The sequence below is a fragment of the Gallus gallus genome, chromosome 3 (genome assembly GCF_016699485.2).
Source record: "Gallus gallus isolate bGalGal1 chromosome 3, bGalGal1.mat.broiler.GRCg7b, whole genome shotgun sequence".
Taxonomy (NCBI): Eukaryota; Metazoa; Chordata; class Aves; order Galliformes; family Phasianidae; genus Gallus; species Gallus gallus.
In genome coordinates, this window is record NC_052534.1 from 15,032,265 (window position 1) to 15,049,678 (window position 17,414).

Below are 17,414 nucleotides of genomic sequence, written 5' to 3' on the forward strand. Positions count from 1 at the left end.
CCCTCTGTCTGGACCAACTCTAACCACCTTAACACTAGCCCAACAACTCTTTAAATTCCACAGTCACGCAGACCAACGCTTACTAAGCCCTCAATCCTAGCACTTCTCTGAAGACCAGCTCTAGAGAAGCAACCCTGCCAAACCAAAATTGCCAGTAAGATGGCAGCCACTGACCACAGCAGCCCTAAGCTCAGATCAGCAACTAGCTACATGCCCAGTAAAACCACAGGTTCTCCACCTCCACTGCTCAGTGTACACACACACAGAAACCAAGCGCCTGCCCTGGAGGCTGCAAGGCGACCACTTCACACACCTCAGCACCGCCTTCCAAGCCTTCCTGTTGTGCAGCACACTTTATCACTGTGGTAATGTTCGCCAGGCCTGGGCTTAGCGCTGTAGCTATCACAGCTTGTAGCACTTTACTATCAGCTACAGACCCCAACCACGTCGGTCATTTAGGATTCATCTGTGACGACGATGAAGGCGATGCCGACCCAGGCCAACACTATTGCTATTACACACCCTCTGCCCACGGCCTGGATACGTCTCTCCTCTTACATTGTTCTCTTAGCCATCAAAAATGGAACACAAAAAGACAAAGGCTCTTCCCTCTCACGCTCGCACCCAAGAGCAGTGCGGCCAGGACCCCGCCCGGCCCGTTCTGGAAGCACCAGAGGGCGCCTTTAGGTGTCCGCGCAGCTCGCCTGCAGGAGGCAGTTCTTCGCTACCAGCGCGCAGGCGCGGCGCGGACACCTCACGGCGTGACGTCACGCGTGGCGCCGGCTGACAGGACCCGGGCGCGCCCAGGGGGTTGTGGCGGCGTCTTCTGGAAGGTTCGCGGTTCCGTGAGCGGCGCTCATCCGCTTCCATCCGCTCCCACCGGGCGCCTGTCGGCGGCGAGCGACGATGCCGGAGAACGCGGGACCCAAAGCCCACGGAGGCGCCGGGAATCGGGCCAAGGGCACGTACCAGGACCGGGACAAGCCCTCCCAGATCCGCTTCAGCAACATCTCCGCCGGCAAAGGTGAGGGCCGGCGGGGCCTCAGCGCTGCGTGCCGGAGCGTTCCCGGCGCCTCCCCGGCCGTGGCGCCTCGGGGGGAGAAACCCGCGGGGGGGGGCGGCTGTAGGAGGCTGCGCCGGGCGGCCCGTGCGAGCCCTGGCCGTGTTACGGGCACGCACCGTTTGCTCCTACTGCGTTAAAGCGGGGCGGTTCTAACCGCGTTAGAGAAAAGCTGTAACAATTGCCGTGTTTTATTGTTACCGTGCCGCTCCTGGGAATGGCTCGATGCTGGTAAAATGAGGCGGGAGCTGCTTCGTCGTGGGAGAAGCTGTTCAGAGTCGTGTATGAGTGGCTGTAGCTCTTGAGATCAGCTTACAAACGCCGTTCTTCTCTTTGCAGCTGTCGCTGATGCTATCAGGACGAGCCTTGGACCAAAAGGAATGGATAAAATGGTAAACCTTTCCTTGAAATACAAAAGCAGTGAGATTGCTGCAGAGACTGTAATGTCCTGTATAAACCAAGCGGATGTGCCGTTTGGGTTTAAGCTGCTTCTCCAAGCTTGAAAAGTACTCTTTGTTTTTATGCCCAAATGCTGTTTATTTGTCGTAAAGCGTAGATTAAATACTTACCTCAGTTTTCCTGATGGGGTTATTTGTCCAGCTGTGACACTGAACACCAAGAAACATTTGTAGTGTTGTTTCTCCTCTTCCTCCTCAGATTCAGGATGCTAAAGGAGATGTGACAATCACTAACGATGGTGCTACTATCCTGAAACAAATGCAGGTTTTGCACCCTGCGGCCAAAATGGTAAAGTCTTCCATTGCTTGCACGATGATACGTGTCAGAGGTTCATTTCTGGGACAAAAGAACATTGACTGTAATGTCTCGTGTGGATTTAAGGAGCGTTAACTCATTAGTGATAGAGCAAGAGACTTTCTGCTGAGTGCTTCAGGTCTACTTACATTGATTGTAAGGTGTGTTAAAGAATTCCAGGTCTTTATTTCTTACTGCTTAGGAATAATCTTTTCTGGATACGTTTCAAGATATAAATGATTTTGGCCCGAATCTTCTCTTATCTGAGAAAGAAAAGTTGGCGATGTCCCAAACCAGTAGGACAAAAGAGAGGCAAAGAAGCAAATAAATTACATTATGGTCTGGTGATCATGGGATACAGTAGTCCGGTCTTACGAAAAGTTACGTAGCCCCCTCTTTGATTGGGTTGTGGCTGGAGATGGAAATGTGCGACCTGGGACCCTTCTGAAGGAAAGGGGAAAGATTCACCTGTTCTATGGGTGAGATCAGCTGTTAGCTTGGGAGAAAAGCTGCTTGACTTGTATGGCTTTTATTTTGTTGGAGGCTTTTGTTATTGCTTCAGCCAAATATGTATACACCTATGAGAAGCTGCAAATTAGAAAAGGTGAGTCCTGGTGTTGTGGGTAATTCTGGTAGTGCTGTGTTCTTTAGTATCTTTTTTGTAATTGAGTTTTCAGTGAAGTGGCATTATATTTAAACTCTTCTATACCTCATCATTTAGTTGGTAGAGCTGTCAAAAGCACAAGATATTGAAGCTGGGGATGGTACTACGTCTGTTGTTGTCATTGCCGGAGCTCTTCTGGATGCCTGTTCCAGACTTCTTCAGAAAGGCAAGCATATTTATTTTATATAGATAGATAGATATGATACGTACTATATATGAAAGTCTTAGCTATGAAAGCTGGTAGGTACTGCATACAGCTTTGTGTGTATCACAAAGCTTAAAGTAGCTGTTAACTACCCTAAACACGAAAAGGTAACTTGAGGCTTTGCTCACGTCCCACTTCTGATTAAGATTCTCACTGCTAAGTCTTTCATTTTGAGCTGACTGCATCATCATCAATACTGAAAACAGTAACTAAATGAGATGGTAAATATTGCCTTATAAAAACTCACCTAGGTTATACTTCTTATGGACAGAGAATTAAGATGATGATAAACTAAACTTGAAGCTGGTAATTCTGTAGTCAAGTAATAGGACTGGTTTGGAGAGAGGGGAAAAGACGACTGGTTTGCATGGATGACCTAACAACCTTCTGTATTATTCGCAGGAATTCACCCCACCATCATCTCAGAGTCATTCCAGAAAGCTTTAGAGAAAGGTATTGAAGTATTGACCAACATGGCACAGCCAGTTGAACTGAGCGACAGAGAAACCCTGCTAAACAGCGCAACCACTTCGCTGAACTCAAAGGTATGGCTGATATGTGAACTTGCTGCCTCCAGACAAGCTGACCCTTTCAGCTTTTCCCAGTTTGTGCTGCTGTTTACTAAGAATCCTGCACATCACAAATGTACTTGGTTTTGAGACAGTGGCTACCTTACTTTAAACTGACTCTTTAAAAAGCTATGGCTGATCAAGATTGAGTTGACACACTGAAGCTGAGTTTCACTTTGAAACAGTGATCCCAAAACTTAACTGCCAAATGTAAGCTACATACACAAACTTAAGATGAAAACAGTAACAGAAAGAACAGGTGGGATAGGGAGAGCTTTTGCCAGCTTTTCATGTAGGCAGTTTTTAATCGAGGCACAAGTTCCTAAAACAGCACCAAAAACTGGAGAGGAATTGGTTGCAGGAATGGCTGCATTTCAGAGCTGTTGATTTTCCCTAGAGAGGCGATAGTTCTGAAACAAGCAGAAATCATTCTCTTCTCCATAATATTCCTTTGCACTGTACAGTCTTTTCTTTACAATTGTGTTTTCATTGTGGCAGAAAAATCTGTGAAGCTCCCAACAGGCTTATTTTAAGAGTTACAGAGATAAAGTCAAATTTGTTTTCCAAAGTCCCTGAGCTCATTTCTTCCCAGCAGTGGAGCTGTTCTTTCCTCTAAATGGAGACTCCATTAAGAAGATACCACGCTGAGGTACCTGGTGATGGACAGGGAGGGGAATTATTTTGTTTTCCAAAACTATAAAGTCAAACTAAAATACAGTGAGAACCTTGAGAAACTCCTAGCTGTTGTTGATCAGTGTTATATCACACATCACTGGTTTTTTATTTTTCCCTTCCATCATTAAATCCTTTAGGTTGTGTGTCAGTATTCCAGTTTACTTTCTCCCATGAGTGTGGACGCAGTGATGAAGGTGATAGACCCATCTACAGCTAGCAGTGTGGACCTCAGAGACATTAAAATTGTGAAGAAGTTGGGGTAAGAAACAATTTGCAATTATAGGCCTATGTCTTTGTGGAATTTGCTTCCCAAAGTGCTAAAAGTCATGGATTGTTTTTGTTTGCAGAGGAACAATCGATGATTGTGAACTGGTGGAAGGACTGGTCCTGACTCAGAAGGTGGCGAACACAGGTGTAACTAGAGTGGAAAAAGCCAAAATTGGCCTCATTCAGTTCTGCCTCTCTGCTCCAAAGACAGATGTAAGTTTAACTGTAACTAAAGTGAGAACTATTGCTGTAGTTCTTGGAAAATGTAAATGTAACAACAAAATACCTATCTTGTTTAAGATATGGTAATGTCAGCTCTATTCCACTGCTATAATGAAGGCCTGCTAGTAAAGAACCTACATTACAATTTCTTTATATTTAAGAGTTATGAGTAGTTGGCATAAGAAAGAATAGTTCAGAAGTCCAGTATTTCTCATAGAAACAATTTCTAATACCGTAATCTGTACACTTTTTACTGTAATCTGTTTGTATGTACTTCAAATCACAGGCTATTAAAGAACATACAGCATCCTGATGCCTATAAAATCAGCAGTTGCTCATGATACTTGTTGTTTCTGTTTTAATAGATGGACAACCAAATTGTTGTTTCTGATTACGCTCAAATGGACAGAGTACTGCGTGAAGAGAGGGCTTATATTCTAAACTTAGTTAAGCAAATTAAGAAGGCTGGATGCAATGTGCTGCTGATTCAGAAGTCTATTCTGCGGTATGTCAGTGCTGGTTTGCTCACCTGCTTTGGTCATTTGGGGAAAAGCTGGAATTGTTTGTGGCCCTGGGAAGTGGAGGTCAAATATCAGCAATTACATTGATGCAGAGTGACGGGTTGTGTCTGTCACTCTCTCAGCTGATGCTGGTGCTGTCACTAATATATTTTGGATTTAATGATATCCCTAGGAGATAGTCTGAAGAATTTCAGCATTACTGCTAAGAAGCATGCAAGTGGCTCATGTTCACCCAGTTAGTAAAATAATAGTTTGAACTGAGTACTCCCCTCTTGTTTTTAGGGATGCTCTTAGTGACCTCGCCCTACATTTCCTGAACAAAATGAAGATCATGGTGGTTAAAGACATAGAAAGAGAAGACATCGAGTTTATATGTAAGGTAAAGTGAGTTACGTAAATGTCTACTAAAATAACAGTTGTGTATAAAGACAACCCCAGAACTCAAGCACCCAGCCAGTGCCAGTTTTTTCACACTTCAACAAATCTCACATTCTGAACGTAGTGTAAGGGCAGACAAGATGTTTCACTGAAAGATGTTCCAGTTCTGTTGAGCCGTCCCACTTTTAGAAAGATAAAGGGTGGATGTAAGAGCAGTAGAACACAGTTACAACTACTGAAGTACAGCTGTGGAGCATGCCTGCTGACTCTACAGTTCAGATTAAGTTTACTTATTTTTTTTCTACTGTTATTTTTGCAGACCATTGGAACTAAGCCTGTTGCTCATATTGACCAGTTTACTCCTGACATGCTGGGCTCTGCTGAGCTGGCAGAGGAGGTCAACTTGAACGGTTCTGGGAAACTAATAAAGGTGAGTGAGTGACAGAAGATGAATTCCTTCTTAACCCTTGCAAATTCTTTTAATAATATTACCTACATTATTACTTTTAAGTTAGTAGTTAAGAGGCCTTAAAGTACCTGCTTGTCATCCCTGCCTAGCCTCTGGCTTGGGAAGCGTAGTGGTTTTGCTCAGCATACCTCAGTACTGTTACTGAAGTTGCACATAACTGATGAAGGCTGTTCTCTTATTTCTGTTGTTTGGCTTCATTCCAGATTACAGGCTGTACAAACCCTGGAAAAACAGTAACCATTGTGGTACGTGGATCCAACAAACTTGTTCTAGAAGAAGCTGAGCGTTCAATTCACGATGCCCTGTGTGTCATTAGATGCTTAGTTAAGAAAAGGTAATGCGTCCATTTGGCCAGAATAATTCAGTACGTTAATGTGGAAAGCTCTTTATGCACTTACGTATCACTGAGTTTGACTTCAATTTCCATCCCCAGAGCTTTAATCGCAGGAGGTGGAGCACCAGAGATAGAGCTGGCACTGCGCCTCAATGAGTACGCCCGCACTTTGAGGGGCATGGACTCGTACTGCGTGCGTGCCTACGGGGATGCGCTGGAAGTCATACCATCTACGCTGGCTGAAAACGCGGGTCTCAATCCTATCTCAACAGTAACAGAGCTGAGGAACAGACACGCTCAAGGGGAGAAAACAGCTGGCATTAATGTCAGAAAGGTAATAAAGAAGTTGTACATAGAACTCCGTAGCTTAAATTAATAGGGTATTAAAAGGAAAATATACTACCTTAAGTCTAAAATACGGAGAACAAAATTCTTCCTACAATTAGTGTCGAGAGATAATAGCTTGCTGTCTGAGCCTGCAGCAGCTTACCCCGAGTACTGGTAATAGCAGATGCTTGTTCTACATCCATGGCGTCCAACTACCTTCATGTGTCTCTTCAAAAACATTCTTCCAGGTGAAGTCTCTCACAGTGAACTTAAAGAAAACAGGTCTGGTTAGAAGGGTCAGGGGGCAGTGTCTGCAGGGGAAGGTGCTCACGCATCAGGAGTGTAGAAATGTAGCTACAGGCTCCCTTGCACAAAGTGAAAGTGACTTTCTCTTGCAGGGTGGCATTTCCAACATCCTGGAGGAGTTGGTAGTCCAGCCCCTGCTCGTGTCTGTGAGTGCACTGACTCTGGCAACAGAAACTGTGCGCAGTATTCTTAAGATTGATGATGTGGTGAGTAGTGTTTGTATCGTGTTCTTTTTTTATAAACGCCAGAATTTGTGGAAACACAAATTACACGATCAGCTATTGCATTCTGCCTCCTTCCTACTTTACATGCTATTTATACCATTTGGCCATCTAATAGCAGGGCTGTTATTAGTATACTGGTATAAGCAGCGTACCTTAAAGCAAGACTAAAACAATACAAAAGCAAAGAAGTCATTGGTAATGTATTGTGTGGACCTCTTACGTGTGCTGTTGTGCTCTTGCAGGTGAACACTCGGTAAGCTGAATAAGGGAAGCTGGGACTGTGCTCTGGAGCTCCTCAGCTGTGGGCTGAGCTGCAGCTTCCTCACCAAAAGCGCCTGTGTGAATCGTCTTAAAAGTCCACGAAGGCTGATGTACTTTTCTCACGTTAATTTAATACAGTTCCTGCTTTCAAGAAGGAAATGCTGTTTATCAATAAACAGGCACTAGTCTACATCAGTCTTTGCTTTATGATTTCACTAGAAAGTAGGTCAACTTCTATAGTTTGAATTAAATTAGCATTTAGATTAGCATTCCATATCACTGACACTTCTCATAGCCCAGTTTACTCCAGCAATGCTCATTTGTTTGCCCCCACTGTTATTTGATCCAGGCTTCCTTTCCTGTTACAGTGTGTTCGTTCCCCCGTGTGGGCTGTGGCCCAGTCCTGCCTGCTGCCCTCTAGTTCTTTCCTTCCACGTAGGTACCATCCCATCGCACTAACTGTGCCCAGTGCTCAATGACGCCCACCTCGGAGAGGTGGAAGACTATTCCCGACCCTAGTTTACCTGTACTCAGTAATCCCCCGTTTACCTCGAGCACAAACGTTTAAGAAAGGGAGGTGACCGATGAGCGGAACCAGCCGCGCCACCGCCCCCTCCCGAAGCTCCGAGCCGTCCTCCAGCCGGCTGCGGTACCAGGCCCTGAGGCTCCGGGCCGAGCGGCCCCGCCTCTCCCCGCCCTCCGCGGTCCGGCCCCGCCCCTCCACCCTGCGCCGGCGGCAGCGCGCAGCCATGGAGGCGCCGCACGGCGCGGGGCCGCCGTCCGCCGCTCGCCTCCGCGCTCCCGTGCAGCCGCACAGCCGGGCGCCTCCTGCCCGCTCCCAGCGGGGGCCGCCGCACAGCGCGCAGGTACGGAGGGAGCGCCGGGCCGGACCGGGCCCGGGGGGTTGCGGAGCAGATGGGCCGGCCGCAGAGCTCGTAAGGAGCTTACCCGGAGTAACTAAGGGCTTCATTTTAGAGCGGCTATGGAAACGGGCGGCGGAGAACCGTGGCTGGGGGGAGGTGGTTAAGGCTGTTTTAGAGCTGTGTTCTAATCAAGATAAGGGCTTTTTTCCTTCCAAAAAATTGTTTTGGATCTTATTTCCCAATACAAAGAGAAGGGGTTACAAGGACAGGCTGTTATTTAGCTTCCTTTAAACAGCAGTCTCAAGCCATAAGTCACTGTGCAGCAAGATTGTTCCATGTAACAGGCATTGAAGTCTGCATGTAGGTAACAGGTATGAAATTCAGCCGTAGTGTTTCATACATGAGACAATTAAATGAAGCAGTGCTAAAAACCTCATTCGCCTTCCCTGTGAGTCAAAGCTTGACACAGAAATCCTTCCTCTACCCCAGGGGGAGCTGGGCGCAGAGCCGGGCCCTGGCAGCGAGCAGCCTCTCGCCCCAGGCACAGGCTGTGACACACAGACAGACTTCTCCAAGCTGGGCATCTCAAACCAGGAATATTACCTGAAGCTGGAAGAGCTGAAGAACGCCCACTTGGAGACCATGGCAAAATTAGAAAGCATGTATCGGAACAAGCTGTATTTACAAGGAGTACAGCCCTCGGAGAGGAACAAGGCTAACAGTGCTACTTCCAATGTCTGCTGCAGGTAAGTCTTGTGGTACCTTTGGTCTGGAGGATCTCTGCCGACAGCAGTACATAGGGCAGGTCTGTGCTGAGGCCGGGAACTGCTGCTCTCCCCCTTTCCTGTAAACAGTTACAGCAAAGTTAGCTTCAGTTATTCAGATGCTTATTCACCTTGCTAGTAGGCTGTCAGACTAACAAGTGTGCACAGCAGAAATGGGGCAGTGCGTTCAGTAAAGCCCAGTGCCTTGCCTTGTTCACAGCCTGGATTTCCTCCGTAACTGTGGTCTGGTGTCTGTACCAAAGTTACCCTTTTCCCTTCCCTCTCTCTCCTCTTACTCTCCAAGTGCTCTTCATCTTTCTCCCTCTAGTGAGGGCATCGAAAACATTACTGCCTTTGAATCAATGCTGGAATGGATTCAAACTAACTTCTCTTTTTCTCCCCTTTCTAAAGGCCAACGTGGGAGAAGAGCGCCTATCAGCCTCTACATTTGCCCAAATCCTTCTCTGACTCCAGCATAAGCGATCCTTTAGGCTCGGGTGCGTCTGGTGGGTCCGACGGAGAACTAGCATCTGAAGACAGCTGTAGTGAAACTGGATCACTATTACTTGCTAAGGAGCGGATTGCAAGGATGTGGGATGGCTTCTCAGTGGATGAGTACCTCCCCCCCAGGAAGCACGGCCTGCCCAGCGCCCCGGCTGCCGGGACAACGCGGAAGCAGAAGGCATGGTCACCGAAAGTCACTGTGCCCAAGCCCTTCCAGATGACAATTAGAGAAGCCAGAAGAAAAGAACAGAAAGTCAAATCCAAGTCACAGATTGAAATGGAAAAGAACCTACTGAGGAAGCAGCTGGAGGAAGAAGCAGAGTGTCAGAAAAAGTTCCGAGCCACTCCAGTGCCCGCTGCCGTCTTCCTGCCGCTCTACCGTGAAATCGTGCAAAGGAATGAGGAGCGCAGGAAGTCTGTGAAGGAGAGGAGCAAACTCAGGCTCTTGGCTTCCCAGAAGCCATTTAAGTTCATTGAAAGAGAGAAGCAAAGGGATGAAATGAGAAAAATGCAATTAAGAGACCTTTCCGCATTGGAAAAGAAAACAAAACCATTCAAAGCAAAACCAGTACCCAGATGTGTTTATAGCCCGTCTGTTAGAGACAAGCTACAGGAGGAAGAGCTCTACAGAGAAATCCGGATTAGAATGAGAGCTGAGGAGCTGCTGCGAAATGCGTCTCTGCCCACCAGCAGGCTGGCTTCCAAGGATGCCAACAGGAAGAAACACAAGTGTGCCGAACCAAAGGAAGTGGAGCACAAACCCAGGATCCAACCCAGCGTTCCAGACTTTGACCGACTGCACCAGAAGTTCCAGAGACGGCTCCGGCAGAAGCAGCAGCTGAAACACCTCACAGTCTGTGAGCCGTTCCATCTCCGCACCCCGCACATTCCCTCAAACAAGGGGAAGGTTTTGAGAGACATTCAAGAGGATGAAGAAAGGCTGAAAGAAACACGCTGGCCATACGCCTCCCCGAGGCACAAACCCAAAACCAGACAGTCAAGTGCAAATTCACCTCTCTCAGGATCTGGAGAATCCAAGTCACCAAAAGGCACACAGTCCTCACAGCAAAGGCTGCAGGCCCTAAGGTGACTGCTGCAGTGATGCCCTGTGTTCTGTAAATACCTAGAGAGAGTGCTTTTGTACTTCTATAGATGTCGTTAATTCTTTCAGGCAGTGAATGTGGGACTTAATATATTCAGTTGTATCCTGTCGTTAAGTCCTCAGACTAAATGCAGGACTTTACTAATACTGGACTTCCCTAGAAGCAGTAATGCACATTTCTGCACACGTCCGTAGGAAAGGGAGAAATGGCCGCAGTTTCTCAGGATATGCCCCAATCCCTTACAGTGGCACAGACCCATTTATACCAATCCCATTTTCATCCCCTCCCTGCCTCTTTTTTTTTTTTTTAATATTTCAAATTTCCTTTGCCAAAGCTCCCCTTGAAGTCTTGTGCTTGATTTCAAACAAATTCAGCCTTAGTTTATTTTTCCACCCAGGAATTCACATGAGGAAAAGAGAAGGCTGGAAGAACAACAGAAAAGGAACAGAACAAAGCAGAAACAAAGAACAAAAAAACTGCAGAAAGTTGTAATGACTCGGGCTGAGGCCAATGACCCCCATCAGAGCCTCGCTCAGATCTCTAAATCCAAACTAAAGGCATTCAGGTATTTCGTTGCATTCCCTGAATCCTGAACCTCTCTGGCTTCATTGTATGCTAAGCATACAATGTTAAAGAAAAAAAACCTGAAGAGTCTGAGTTTATATAATGACATCCGTGATAAGTTGTACACGGGAGGAACAGCTGGTTACAAACAAAGGTGGCCAAATCTCAGCTGGGAAACTGTTGCCCATTCTAACACCTCTCAGTACACGATTCCATGTTACAGGGCAGGGGCAGGAGAGGCCTCTGTGTGCCAAACTGACAAATGAACTGAAGAGGAAAATAAGATTAAAAAAACAGTACAGAGGAGGGATAGAGGAATTACCAAACATCTCTGCAGGGAGGGATTGGTAGATGTTGGTATGGCTTCACACAACTCTCTTTTTCCATAGAATCATTTGAATTTGATTTAAGTTCATTCAACAGCAAACCTCACATTACGGTATTTCATCAGATTTTAGGAGCATAGTAAAACACTTGCCATTAATTATTCTCTGCATATAGTATTACACTATTACAAAGCAGAACTACTTCCCTAGTGCTGATGGCTTAAGGTTGGCACAAATGCTCCACTTGACAATGCTTACTGCAGCACAGGCTGGGTAATGGGGTACATGAACATAAGGGCTCTTCTGAGAGAAGAGGCAAGTAACAGTGAAGTTCGCTCCCTCAGAATGGTGACTGTCTTGCCTCAATGCACAGCCCTACTGCAGAAACTCACAGGCAATGTGGAAAGAGGTGGGGAAGGCAGAAGTGTGAAAGAATATAGATTAAGAAACTAAATTCAGGCAGCCCCTGTTAGCCTCACTGAGCAGCACTTCTCTCTGCTTATCCAAGAAGGCTACTTCAAAAATAGCTTTGTCCATCAGTATTCCAAGCAAGCTGATGTTCTGGTGGTGAGGCCCTGGCACTGCTGCCCAGAGAAGCTGTGGTGCCCCATCCCTGGAGGTGCTCCAGGCCAGGTTGAATGGGCCGTGGGCAGCCTGAGCTGGTGGGGGGCAGCCCTGCCCATGGCTGGGGGTTGGGTGGGCTTTAAGGCCCCTTCCAAATCATTCTATCATTCCATGAAAATGAGACGGTAAACCTAATTCTACCATAAGATAATATATCTTATGCATTTTTAACCAGGACCATACTTGGCATGAGCAATTCAACTTTCGGCTGCTGTAAGGAAGTACTTCTTGTATTACAGACAATTGATTTCTGTTGTACTCTGTTTCCTTTAGGACTTCTGCGAAGCAGAGAATGCAGGAGTATTTGCAAGAGTTGCAAGAAATGGAAGAAAGAGTAAACCAAAGGCCATTGCTCTTGGAAAGAGTAACTCAGGTTGTCATTTGTCTCCTTCTTAATCTCATCTCCAATTAGCATGTAGGGAACATTCAGTCAAACACTGTTAGAAGTTATTTAGAGTAGAATTTGTCCATTTTAATTTCTACAGCTCCATCTCCCCCTAAATTATTTTTTTGTGACTAAGCCTTCATGACATGCTTGCACAGGGAAAGGAGATGTTTTAAAGGCATCCTCTGGTTCCATTATAACACACATAGCACTGAGTCCAACAAGTTTACAGCATAAATGAGAGGTTTAAACTGGGACAAATGCTAGGAGAACTCAAGCATTCCTCATGTCTGCTGTAAAGTTAAGAGACAATTTTCATCTCTGTCTCAGTACAACGAAGCACTGGTAGCACAGTCCCTGACTGCTTTTGGAACAGAGAGGCAGCAAGACATAGATGGCCCATTCCTTCCAGTTCTCTCGTCCCTTCTGGGTGGGTTTCCTGGCCCAGCACTGCTGCAGGGCAGGAGCACGCATGAAGGCTGGAGGACGAGGCCTCCTCACCCAGCTATTACTTGGAGGAACAGAGCTTACTGCTCAGCTTCACAGAGAGATTCAGATTTGTGCAGCGCATCAAACAGTGCTGTAGGAGAGTAAATCAGTGTCATGTTTCAGAGCAGCAGCTCCCACAGAGAGAAGCAGCCTTAGGAAGAACACAGCTAATGTTTTAGGTCTGTACCTTCTCCCCACTCCCTCAATAGTGGCATACAGTATCTGTAGCTCTTTGTTACTCAGTAGATGTAGGGAGCAAATTGCATTTACGCCAGTACAGAAAAGGGAGGAAGATCTGGTATAAAGTTCTCAAGTAGTTTTGCCGTTCCTAGCTGCAGTGAATAATTTAACTTCTCACATGCAAATGATGAAACAGTATTAATATAAGCAAAAATATCTGAAGATAGGCATTTAGCTCATACTTAACCCTTGTGTTTTTCCTACAGAATAATGCCAGAATAGCTGCAGAAAAATATTATTCTAACAGACTGAGAGCTCTGGGGGTATGCCCAGACTTTGTTTCAAAGAAAGGACAAACAACTAAATTGCTAGAGTGCTACAGTGCTGAAGATTTTGCTGCCAAAGAAAGGTAGAGATCACAGAAGGTTTTTGGTTTTGCCACTGCATACCTACTAATTAGAGCCATTTTTAATGCTGAGAAAATTATTTGCAGTATTCCCAAGTAAATATTTGAGTGTGTGTGGTTATCTTTCCTATACTGTTTTTTTCCTGAATTAACTATTGTTTCATGAGTCAGAGAAGAGCACTGGGTACATTATACACCATGCACTTCAAGGAACAATTAAGAGTAACATCTTTTATTTGTTCCCTTAACTAAGATTTCTGGAAGGCTGCTGAGAAGTCATTTCATTCTGCTTTACCTTTCCCTTTTTTTGTTTTTTCTTTAAATAAGCCTTAAAAAAACTACTTCTCAATATCCATTTGGTACTATGACAGAAAGGAAATGGAAAAAAAGAAAAATATAAGCAATACTGTTACTTTCTAGCATAAAAGCAGAGTCCAGTGTTCCCTCTTTCCCAGTTCTACCCCAGCCAAGACTGCCAGGATTGGCCCTACGTAACCTGAGCGTGTAGGTTTTAAAAGACTTATTGGAAAGCATCCCGTCTGACAATAAAAATCACATACAAATTGTCTTTACAGAGTCATCAAGGATAAAGTGAAAGAAAGGGAATTCTTTGAGGAAGCAGGCAGCATCAGTCCCCGATCTGAGCAGTCCTTTGAGGAAGAGAAGAGAAATGGCATCAGAACCCCCAGCTGGGATGGTGGATCTGCTGAGAGGGAGGAAGAGGAAGAGACACAAGACAGCCCTCATGTTCAGCAGCCTCACTGTGGAGGGGAGGCCAGGTCCAGCCCCACCTCCGACCAGCACTGTGAAGAAGAGGAGCAGAAAGAAGAAAAGGAGGAGGAGGAAGCAAAGTCAGGCCTTCTGCTTGGCCATTCCCTAGAGGAAGAGAATGAGGAAGAGAACGAGGAAGAAGAGGATGGGTCAAGACCCAGCTCTCAGTCTGATCGGTCCCATGAGCAGCAAGAGGAGGGTCAGTCTGACCCTGACGGTGAGGGTGCCTTCCAATATGAGGATGAGGAATATGAAAGTGATGATTCTGAAGAGAAGACCAGTGACGAGGAGGCTGACTGAAGGGGAGGCAGACAGAGCACCAGGCTGCCCTGCTTCATTGCTGGCATTGAAATAGACACCAAAACCATGTCTGTTTGCTGCTAATATAAAAAACTGAATTTAGAACTTAGCTCAACAGTCTTTCCGGCACAGAAACTGCATTGATTTTCCAATATGAAAGATTAAGTTATTCATTCCCACCAAGAAAAATCAGTTATTTTACATTCCTCTTCTTTATTCTAAACTTCAGTGACACTCATGCACTACTGTTCCTAAAATGAATAGCAACCAGGGTTGTTTAAAAATGTCTTGTGTACTGTGTTGCGAAGTACTGAGGTCTCAGCACATCCAGCAGTAACTTGCTCTTGCCTCCCAGTTTCAAACACTGGGGCCCTTTTGGCCTCTGTTCCTGCAGTATCTTCAAGGATGGGAATGAAGCAACAAGGGTTTGTTGTGCAAGACCTCAGGTTGTGTTTAGTAAAGCAGCTACAAGGAAGACAACTGCGGTCAGACAAAACGGCCAAGTTCACCTGTTTGGCTCCTCCCTCCTGTTCACTCCCACCAGCAAGCTGGATTGGCTCAGCGATGGGCCAGGAGAGTGCCAGGGTCAGAAAAGAAGGAGGTGACTGCTTTTGGAGGAAACAAGCTGTTAGATGGGTCAATGTGAATGTTTTGTGCAGCTAGTATAGGAACAGTATTACTGTTACTGAAGGCTTGGCATGTAGAGGAGAAAAAAAATGCACTAGAATACACTGAGAGGGATCATTTTTAGTTTTCACTGAGCTCTAACACTGACAGACAAGTGAGACAGAAGAATACACTCAGAAGAATATCTTGAGGAAAAAAAAGCATCATTCTGCAGATTACTACGCAACCGAGATAGAAAGTTGTGCTCTTTCACCTCTGTTTTGTTCTGAAGAGCTCTTTTGCGATCACATAAAATTATCATTAACATAACAAGTGCTGACATTAACCTTCACACCTCTTTATAGAAACAGTCAAGGGATACTGTGAAAAGATAACCTGATAACTTCAGATAAACACATACCCTTACTCAGGGCTTCAACTACCACTCAAAGAACACAAACAGGTTTGTTTCCCACCCTGCTATTTATATCCCCAGTAGCTTCTCCTGCTCTTACAGAGCTTTCCTGCTAACCTGTCATAGACACTGTTAGGAGAGGAAACAATAAAACTTCCATAACAAACAGTAGAGAGCAGAGCATAACATGGCATCACATGGGCTCTAAAAACACATTCGTTAAATAGTAAACACAATATTTGTTGAAGTGACCACACCTGCACAAGCAGCTGCAACAGCTAAGGATGCACGTTTGGTGTTTGTCCTACTCAAGTTTCCTTCCACACTGTACCCGTTATTACTTATTCCTCCCGACTTTGAGAATCTGTGTCTCACTGTTCAGACTTTTTCTTTTAATTTATTTTTCATGCGCGGCATAACTAATACAAATTTGAACTTTTTTTTTTTTTAAACTTAAATAAAATCTCCATTCCACATCTATCTTCTTAAAATATTAATGACTGCTTCACAGTAAAATCATAGTTCACAGTCTTGCTGTACTTGGCAACCCCACAATACTAACTTGAGGTCTGTTTACTCATAGAAGTTGTACAATACATTACTGAGTCACATATTACTGACACACAATCACACGCAGTCTCTTTAGTCAACCAGTTTTTGAGTTGTTTTGGAAGAAGGCAGACAAGCTTTACGTTGTGTTTGCTCATACAGGGACTACTTGAAGAATTTTCAAATCCAAGAAATTGAAATCAGTTTTTAAAATCTGATAGCACTTAAATTTTGAGTTTTCTAAAGAGTATAACTATATAATCAAGCCATTAAGAGTATAAGAAACATTACCAAAAACCTCCCTTGAGCTAAGAGGTAAAAAGAAAAACTGTAAGATGAGTAGATTTGATGAATGCAGAGATGAATGGGATAACAAGAGTGAGCACAGTTTTGAAGGTTATACCTCAACTTTTCTAGCATTTCTAAAGCAGCTGAGCAGAACTGCACAGTCAACGGGGATCCAGCTGAGGTCCTTACCCTAAGTTTCCAAGGTGTATTGAACAATCTGCTATCAATGGATCTTAAGTAAAATAAATCCTGCTGTAAAAGAAGAACAGTACTCATGAATTAGTAGTCACTCAAGCTATAAGGAAAGACAAGGTCAATTTTACTGCCCACCACCAGGGTCTGGAGACCAGAGAGCAGGTAAAGAGGCACACAGAAGGGAGTTTGGGTGTCCCTCCCCAGGGGCACACTGACCAGAGCCAAGGAAGAAGCAGACACCTGGCACCTACTGAAGGCCTGCTCCAGGAGGCACAGCTGGAGAAGTGTTGGGGGATGCAGAGCCAGAGCATCACAAATAGAAGCTACATGCTTGTAAAGGAGAAGCAGGAATAAATCTACTGATCTAAAACAGCAATCTAACAAAGACTTAATGAGATCTGAAATGGCAAGGTACATTTGATTATCTACTGCACAGAGAGTAGCATTAAACACTTATCCAGGAAGCTTTCACGTTGAATCATAAGGTTCAGAGTTGATCTCCTTGCTTTCTGCACACCTTCTCAAAGGAGTCCAGGTAGAGCTGACATCACTGACTTGGTCAAAGTTTTATAGTTAAAGGGTTGTGTGTGCAATCAAAGACTGAATTATAGCAAAACTAACAAAGTTTAGTAGTCACTTTTTAAACTAGCAGTCACTTACTAAGGATCTGTATCAGCATCTCTTGACATAAGATGTGCAAAGATTCCCTACGGGTAGAGAAGGCAGATCCCTTGCCACAGCCAACACACACAAAGACTCAAAGGGCTCCTGGGCTGCTCACCATTTATGGGGTAAGGTAGTTGACACCTGGTCAAAATTTTGGCACGTGTTCAATTGGCCTCAGCTC

General features: G+C 45.1%; 3 protein-coding genes across 5 annotated transcripts in view; 2 read left to right on the forward strand and 1 right to left on the reverse strand.

Moving 5' to 3' along the window:
* Positions 1 to 7,986, reverse strand: part of BMP2 (bone morphogenetic protein 2) — a 243,773-nt gene extending 235,787 nt beyond the window's left edge. Inside the window, exons 1-4 of the mRNA XM_046938393.1 lie at positions 7,785 to 7,986; positions 7,195 to 7,376; positions 6,608 to 6,712; positions 314 to 3,904 (exon numbers count right to left, since the gene is read on the reverse strand). The gene's annotated coding sequence lies outside the window, so the exon portion shown is untranslated. The remainder of the gene's footprint in view (positions 1 to 313; positions 3,905 to 6,607; positions 6,713 to 7,194; positions 7,377 to 7,784) is intronic.
* CCT4 (chaperonin containing TCP1 subunit 4) lies at positions 796 to 7,425 on the forward strand. Its single transcript, NM_206878.2, has 14 exons — positions 796 to 1,024; positions 1,400 to 1,452; positions 1,718 to 1,807; positions 2,535 to 2,643; positions 3,085 to 3,227; positions 4,064 to 4,185; positions 4,274 to 4,406; positions 4,781 to 4,920; positions 5,219 to 5,315; positions 5,634 to 5,744; positions 5,987 to 6,117; positions 6,217 to 6,451; positions 6,843 to 6,956; positions 7,217 to 7,425. Exons 1-14 carry the CDS (start codon positions 907 to 909, stop codon positions 7,229 to 7,231), a joined length of 1,611 nt encoding a protein of 536 aa, NP_996761.1. The 5' UTR covers positions 796 to 906; the 3' UTR covers positions 7,232 to 7,425.
* FAM161A (family with sequence similarity 161 member A) lies at positions 7,275 to 16,015 on the forward strand. 3 transcript variants are annotated; one of them, XM_001232413.7, is made up of 7 exons: positions 7,275 to 8,101; positions 8,588 to 8,844; positions 9,274 to 10,452; positions 10,867 to 11,034; positions 12,257 to 12,356; positions 13,304 to 13,446; positions 14,019 to 16,015. In XM_001232413.7, the coding sequence occupies exons 1-7, from the start codon at positions 7,820 to 7,822 to the stop codon at positions 14,512 to 14,514; spliced, it is 2,625 nt and encodes an 874-aa protein (XP_001232414.2). In that variant the 5' UTR covers positions 7,275 to 7,819; the 3' UTR covers positions 14,515 to 16,015. The 3 variants fall into 3 exon arrangements, with proteins under 3 accessions (XP_001232414.2, XP_040554144.1, XP_004935301.1); XM_040698210.2 differs by having other exon boundaries at positions 7,275 to 7,457; XM_004935244.5 differs by lacking the exon at positions 10,867 to 11,034.
* Positions 16,016 to 17,414: the final 1,399 nt, after the last annotated feature.

Excerpts from the sequence above, each read along its gene's own strand:
- CCT4 (NM_206878.2), top strand. The coding sequence starts at position 907 with ATGCCGGAGAACGCGGGACCCAAAGCCCACGGAGGCGCCGGGAATCGG. Across the intron at positions 3,228-4,063 it reads CCACTTCGCTGAACTCAAAG|GTTGTGTGTCAGTATTCCAG; the intron begins GTATGGCTGATA and ends TAAATCCTTTAG. Across the intron at positions 4,407-4,780 it reads TCTCTGCTCCAAAGACAGAT|ATGGACAACCAAATTGTTGT; the intron begins GTAAGTTTAACT and ends CTGTTTTAATAG.
- FAM161A (XM_001232413.7), top strand. The coding sequence starts at position 7,820 with ATGAGCGGAACCAGCCGCGCCACCGCCCCCTCCCGAAGCTCCGAGCCG. Across the intron at positions 8,102-8,587 it reads GGCCGCCGCACAGCGCGCAG|GGGGAGCTGGGCGCAGAGCC; the intron begins GTACGGAGGGAG and ends CCTCTACCCCAG. Across the intron at positions 12,357-13,303 it reads TCTTGGAAAGAGTAACTCAG|AATAATGCCAGAATAGCTGC; the intron begins GTTGTCATTTGT and ends TTTTTCCTACAG.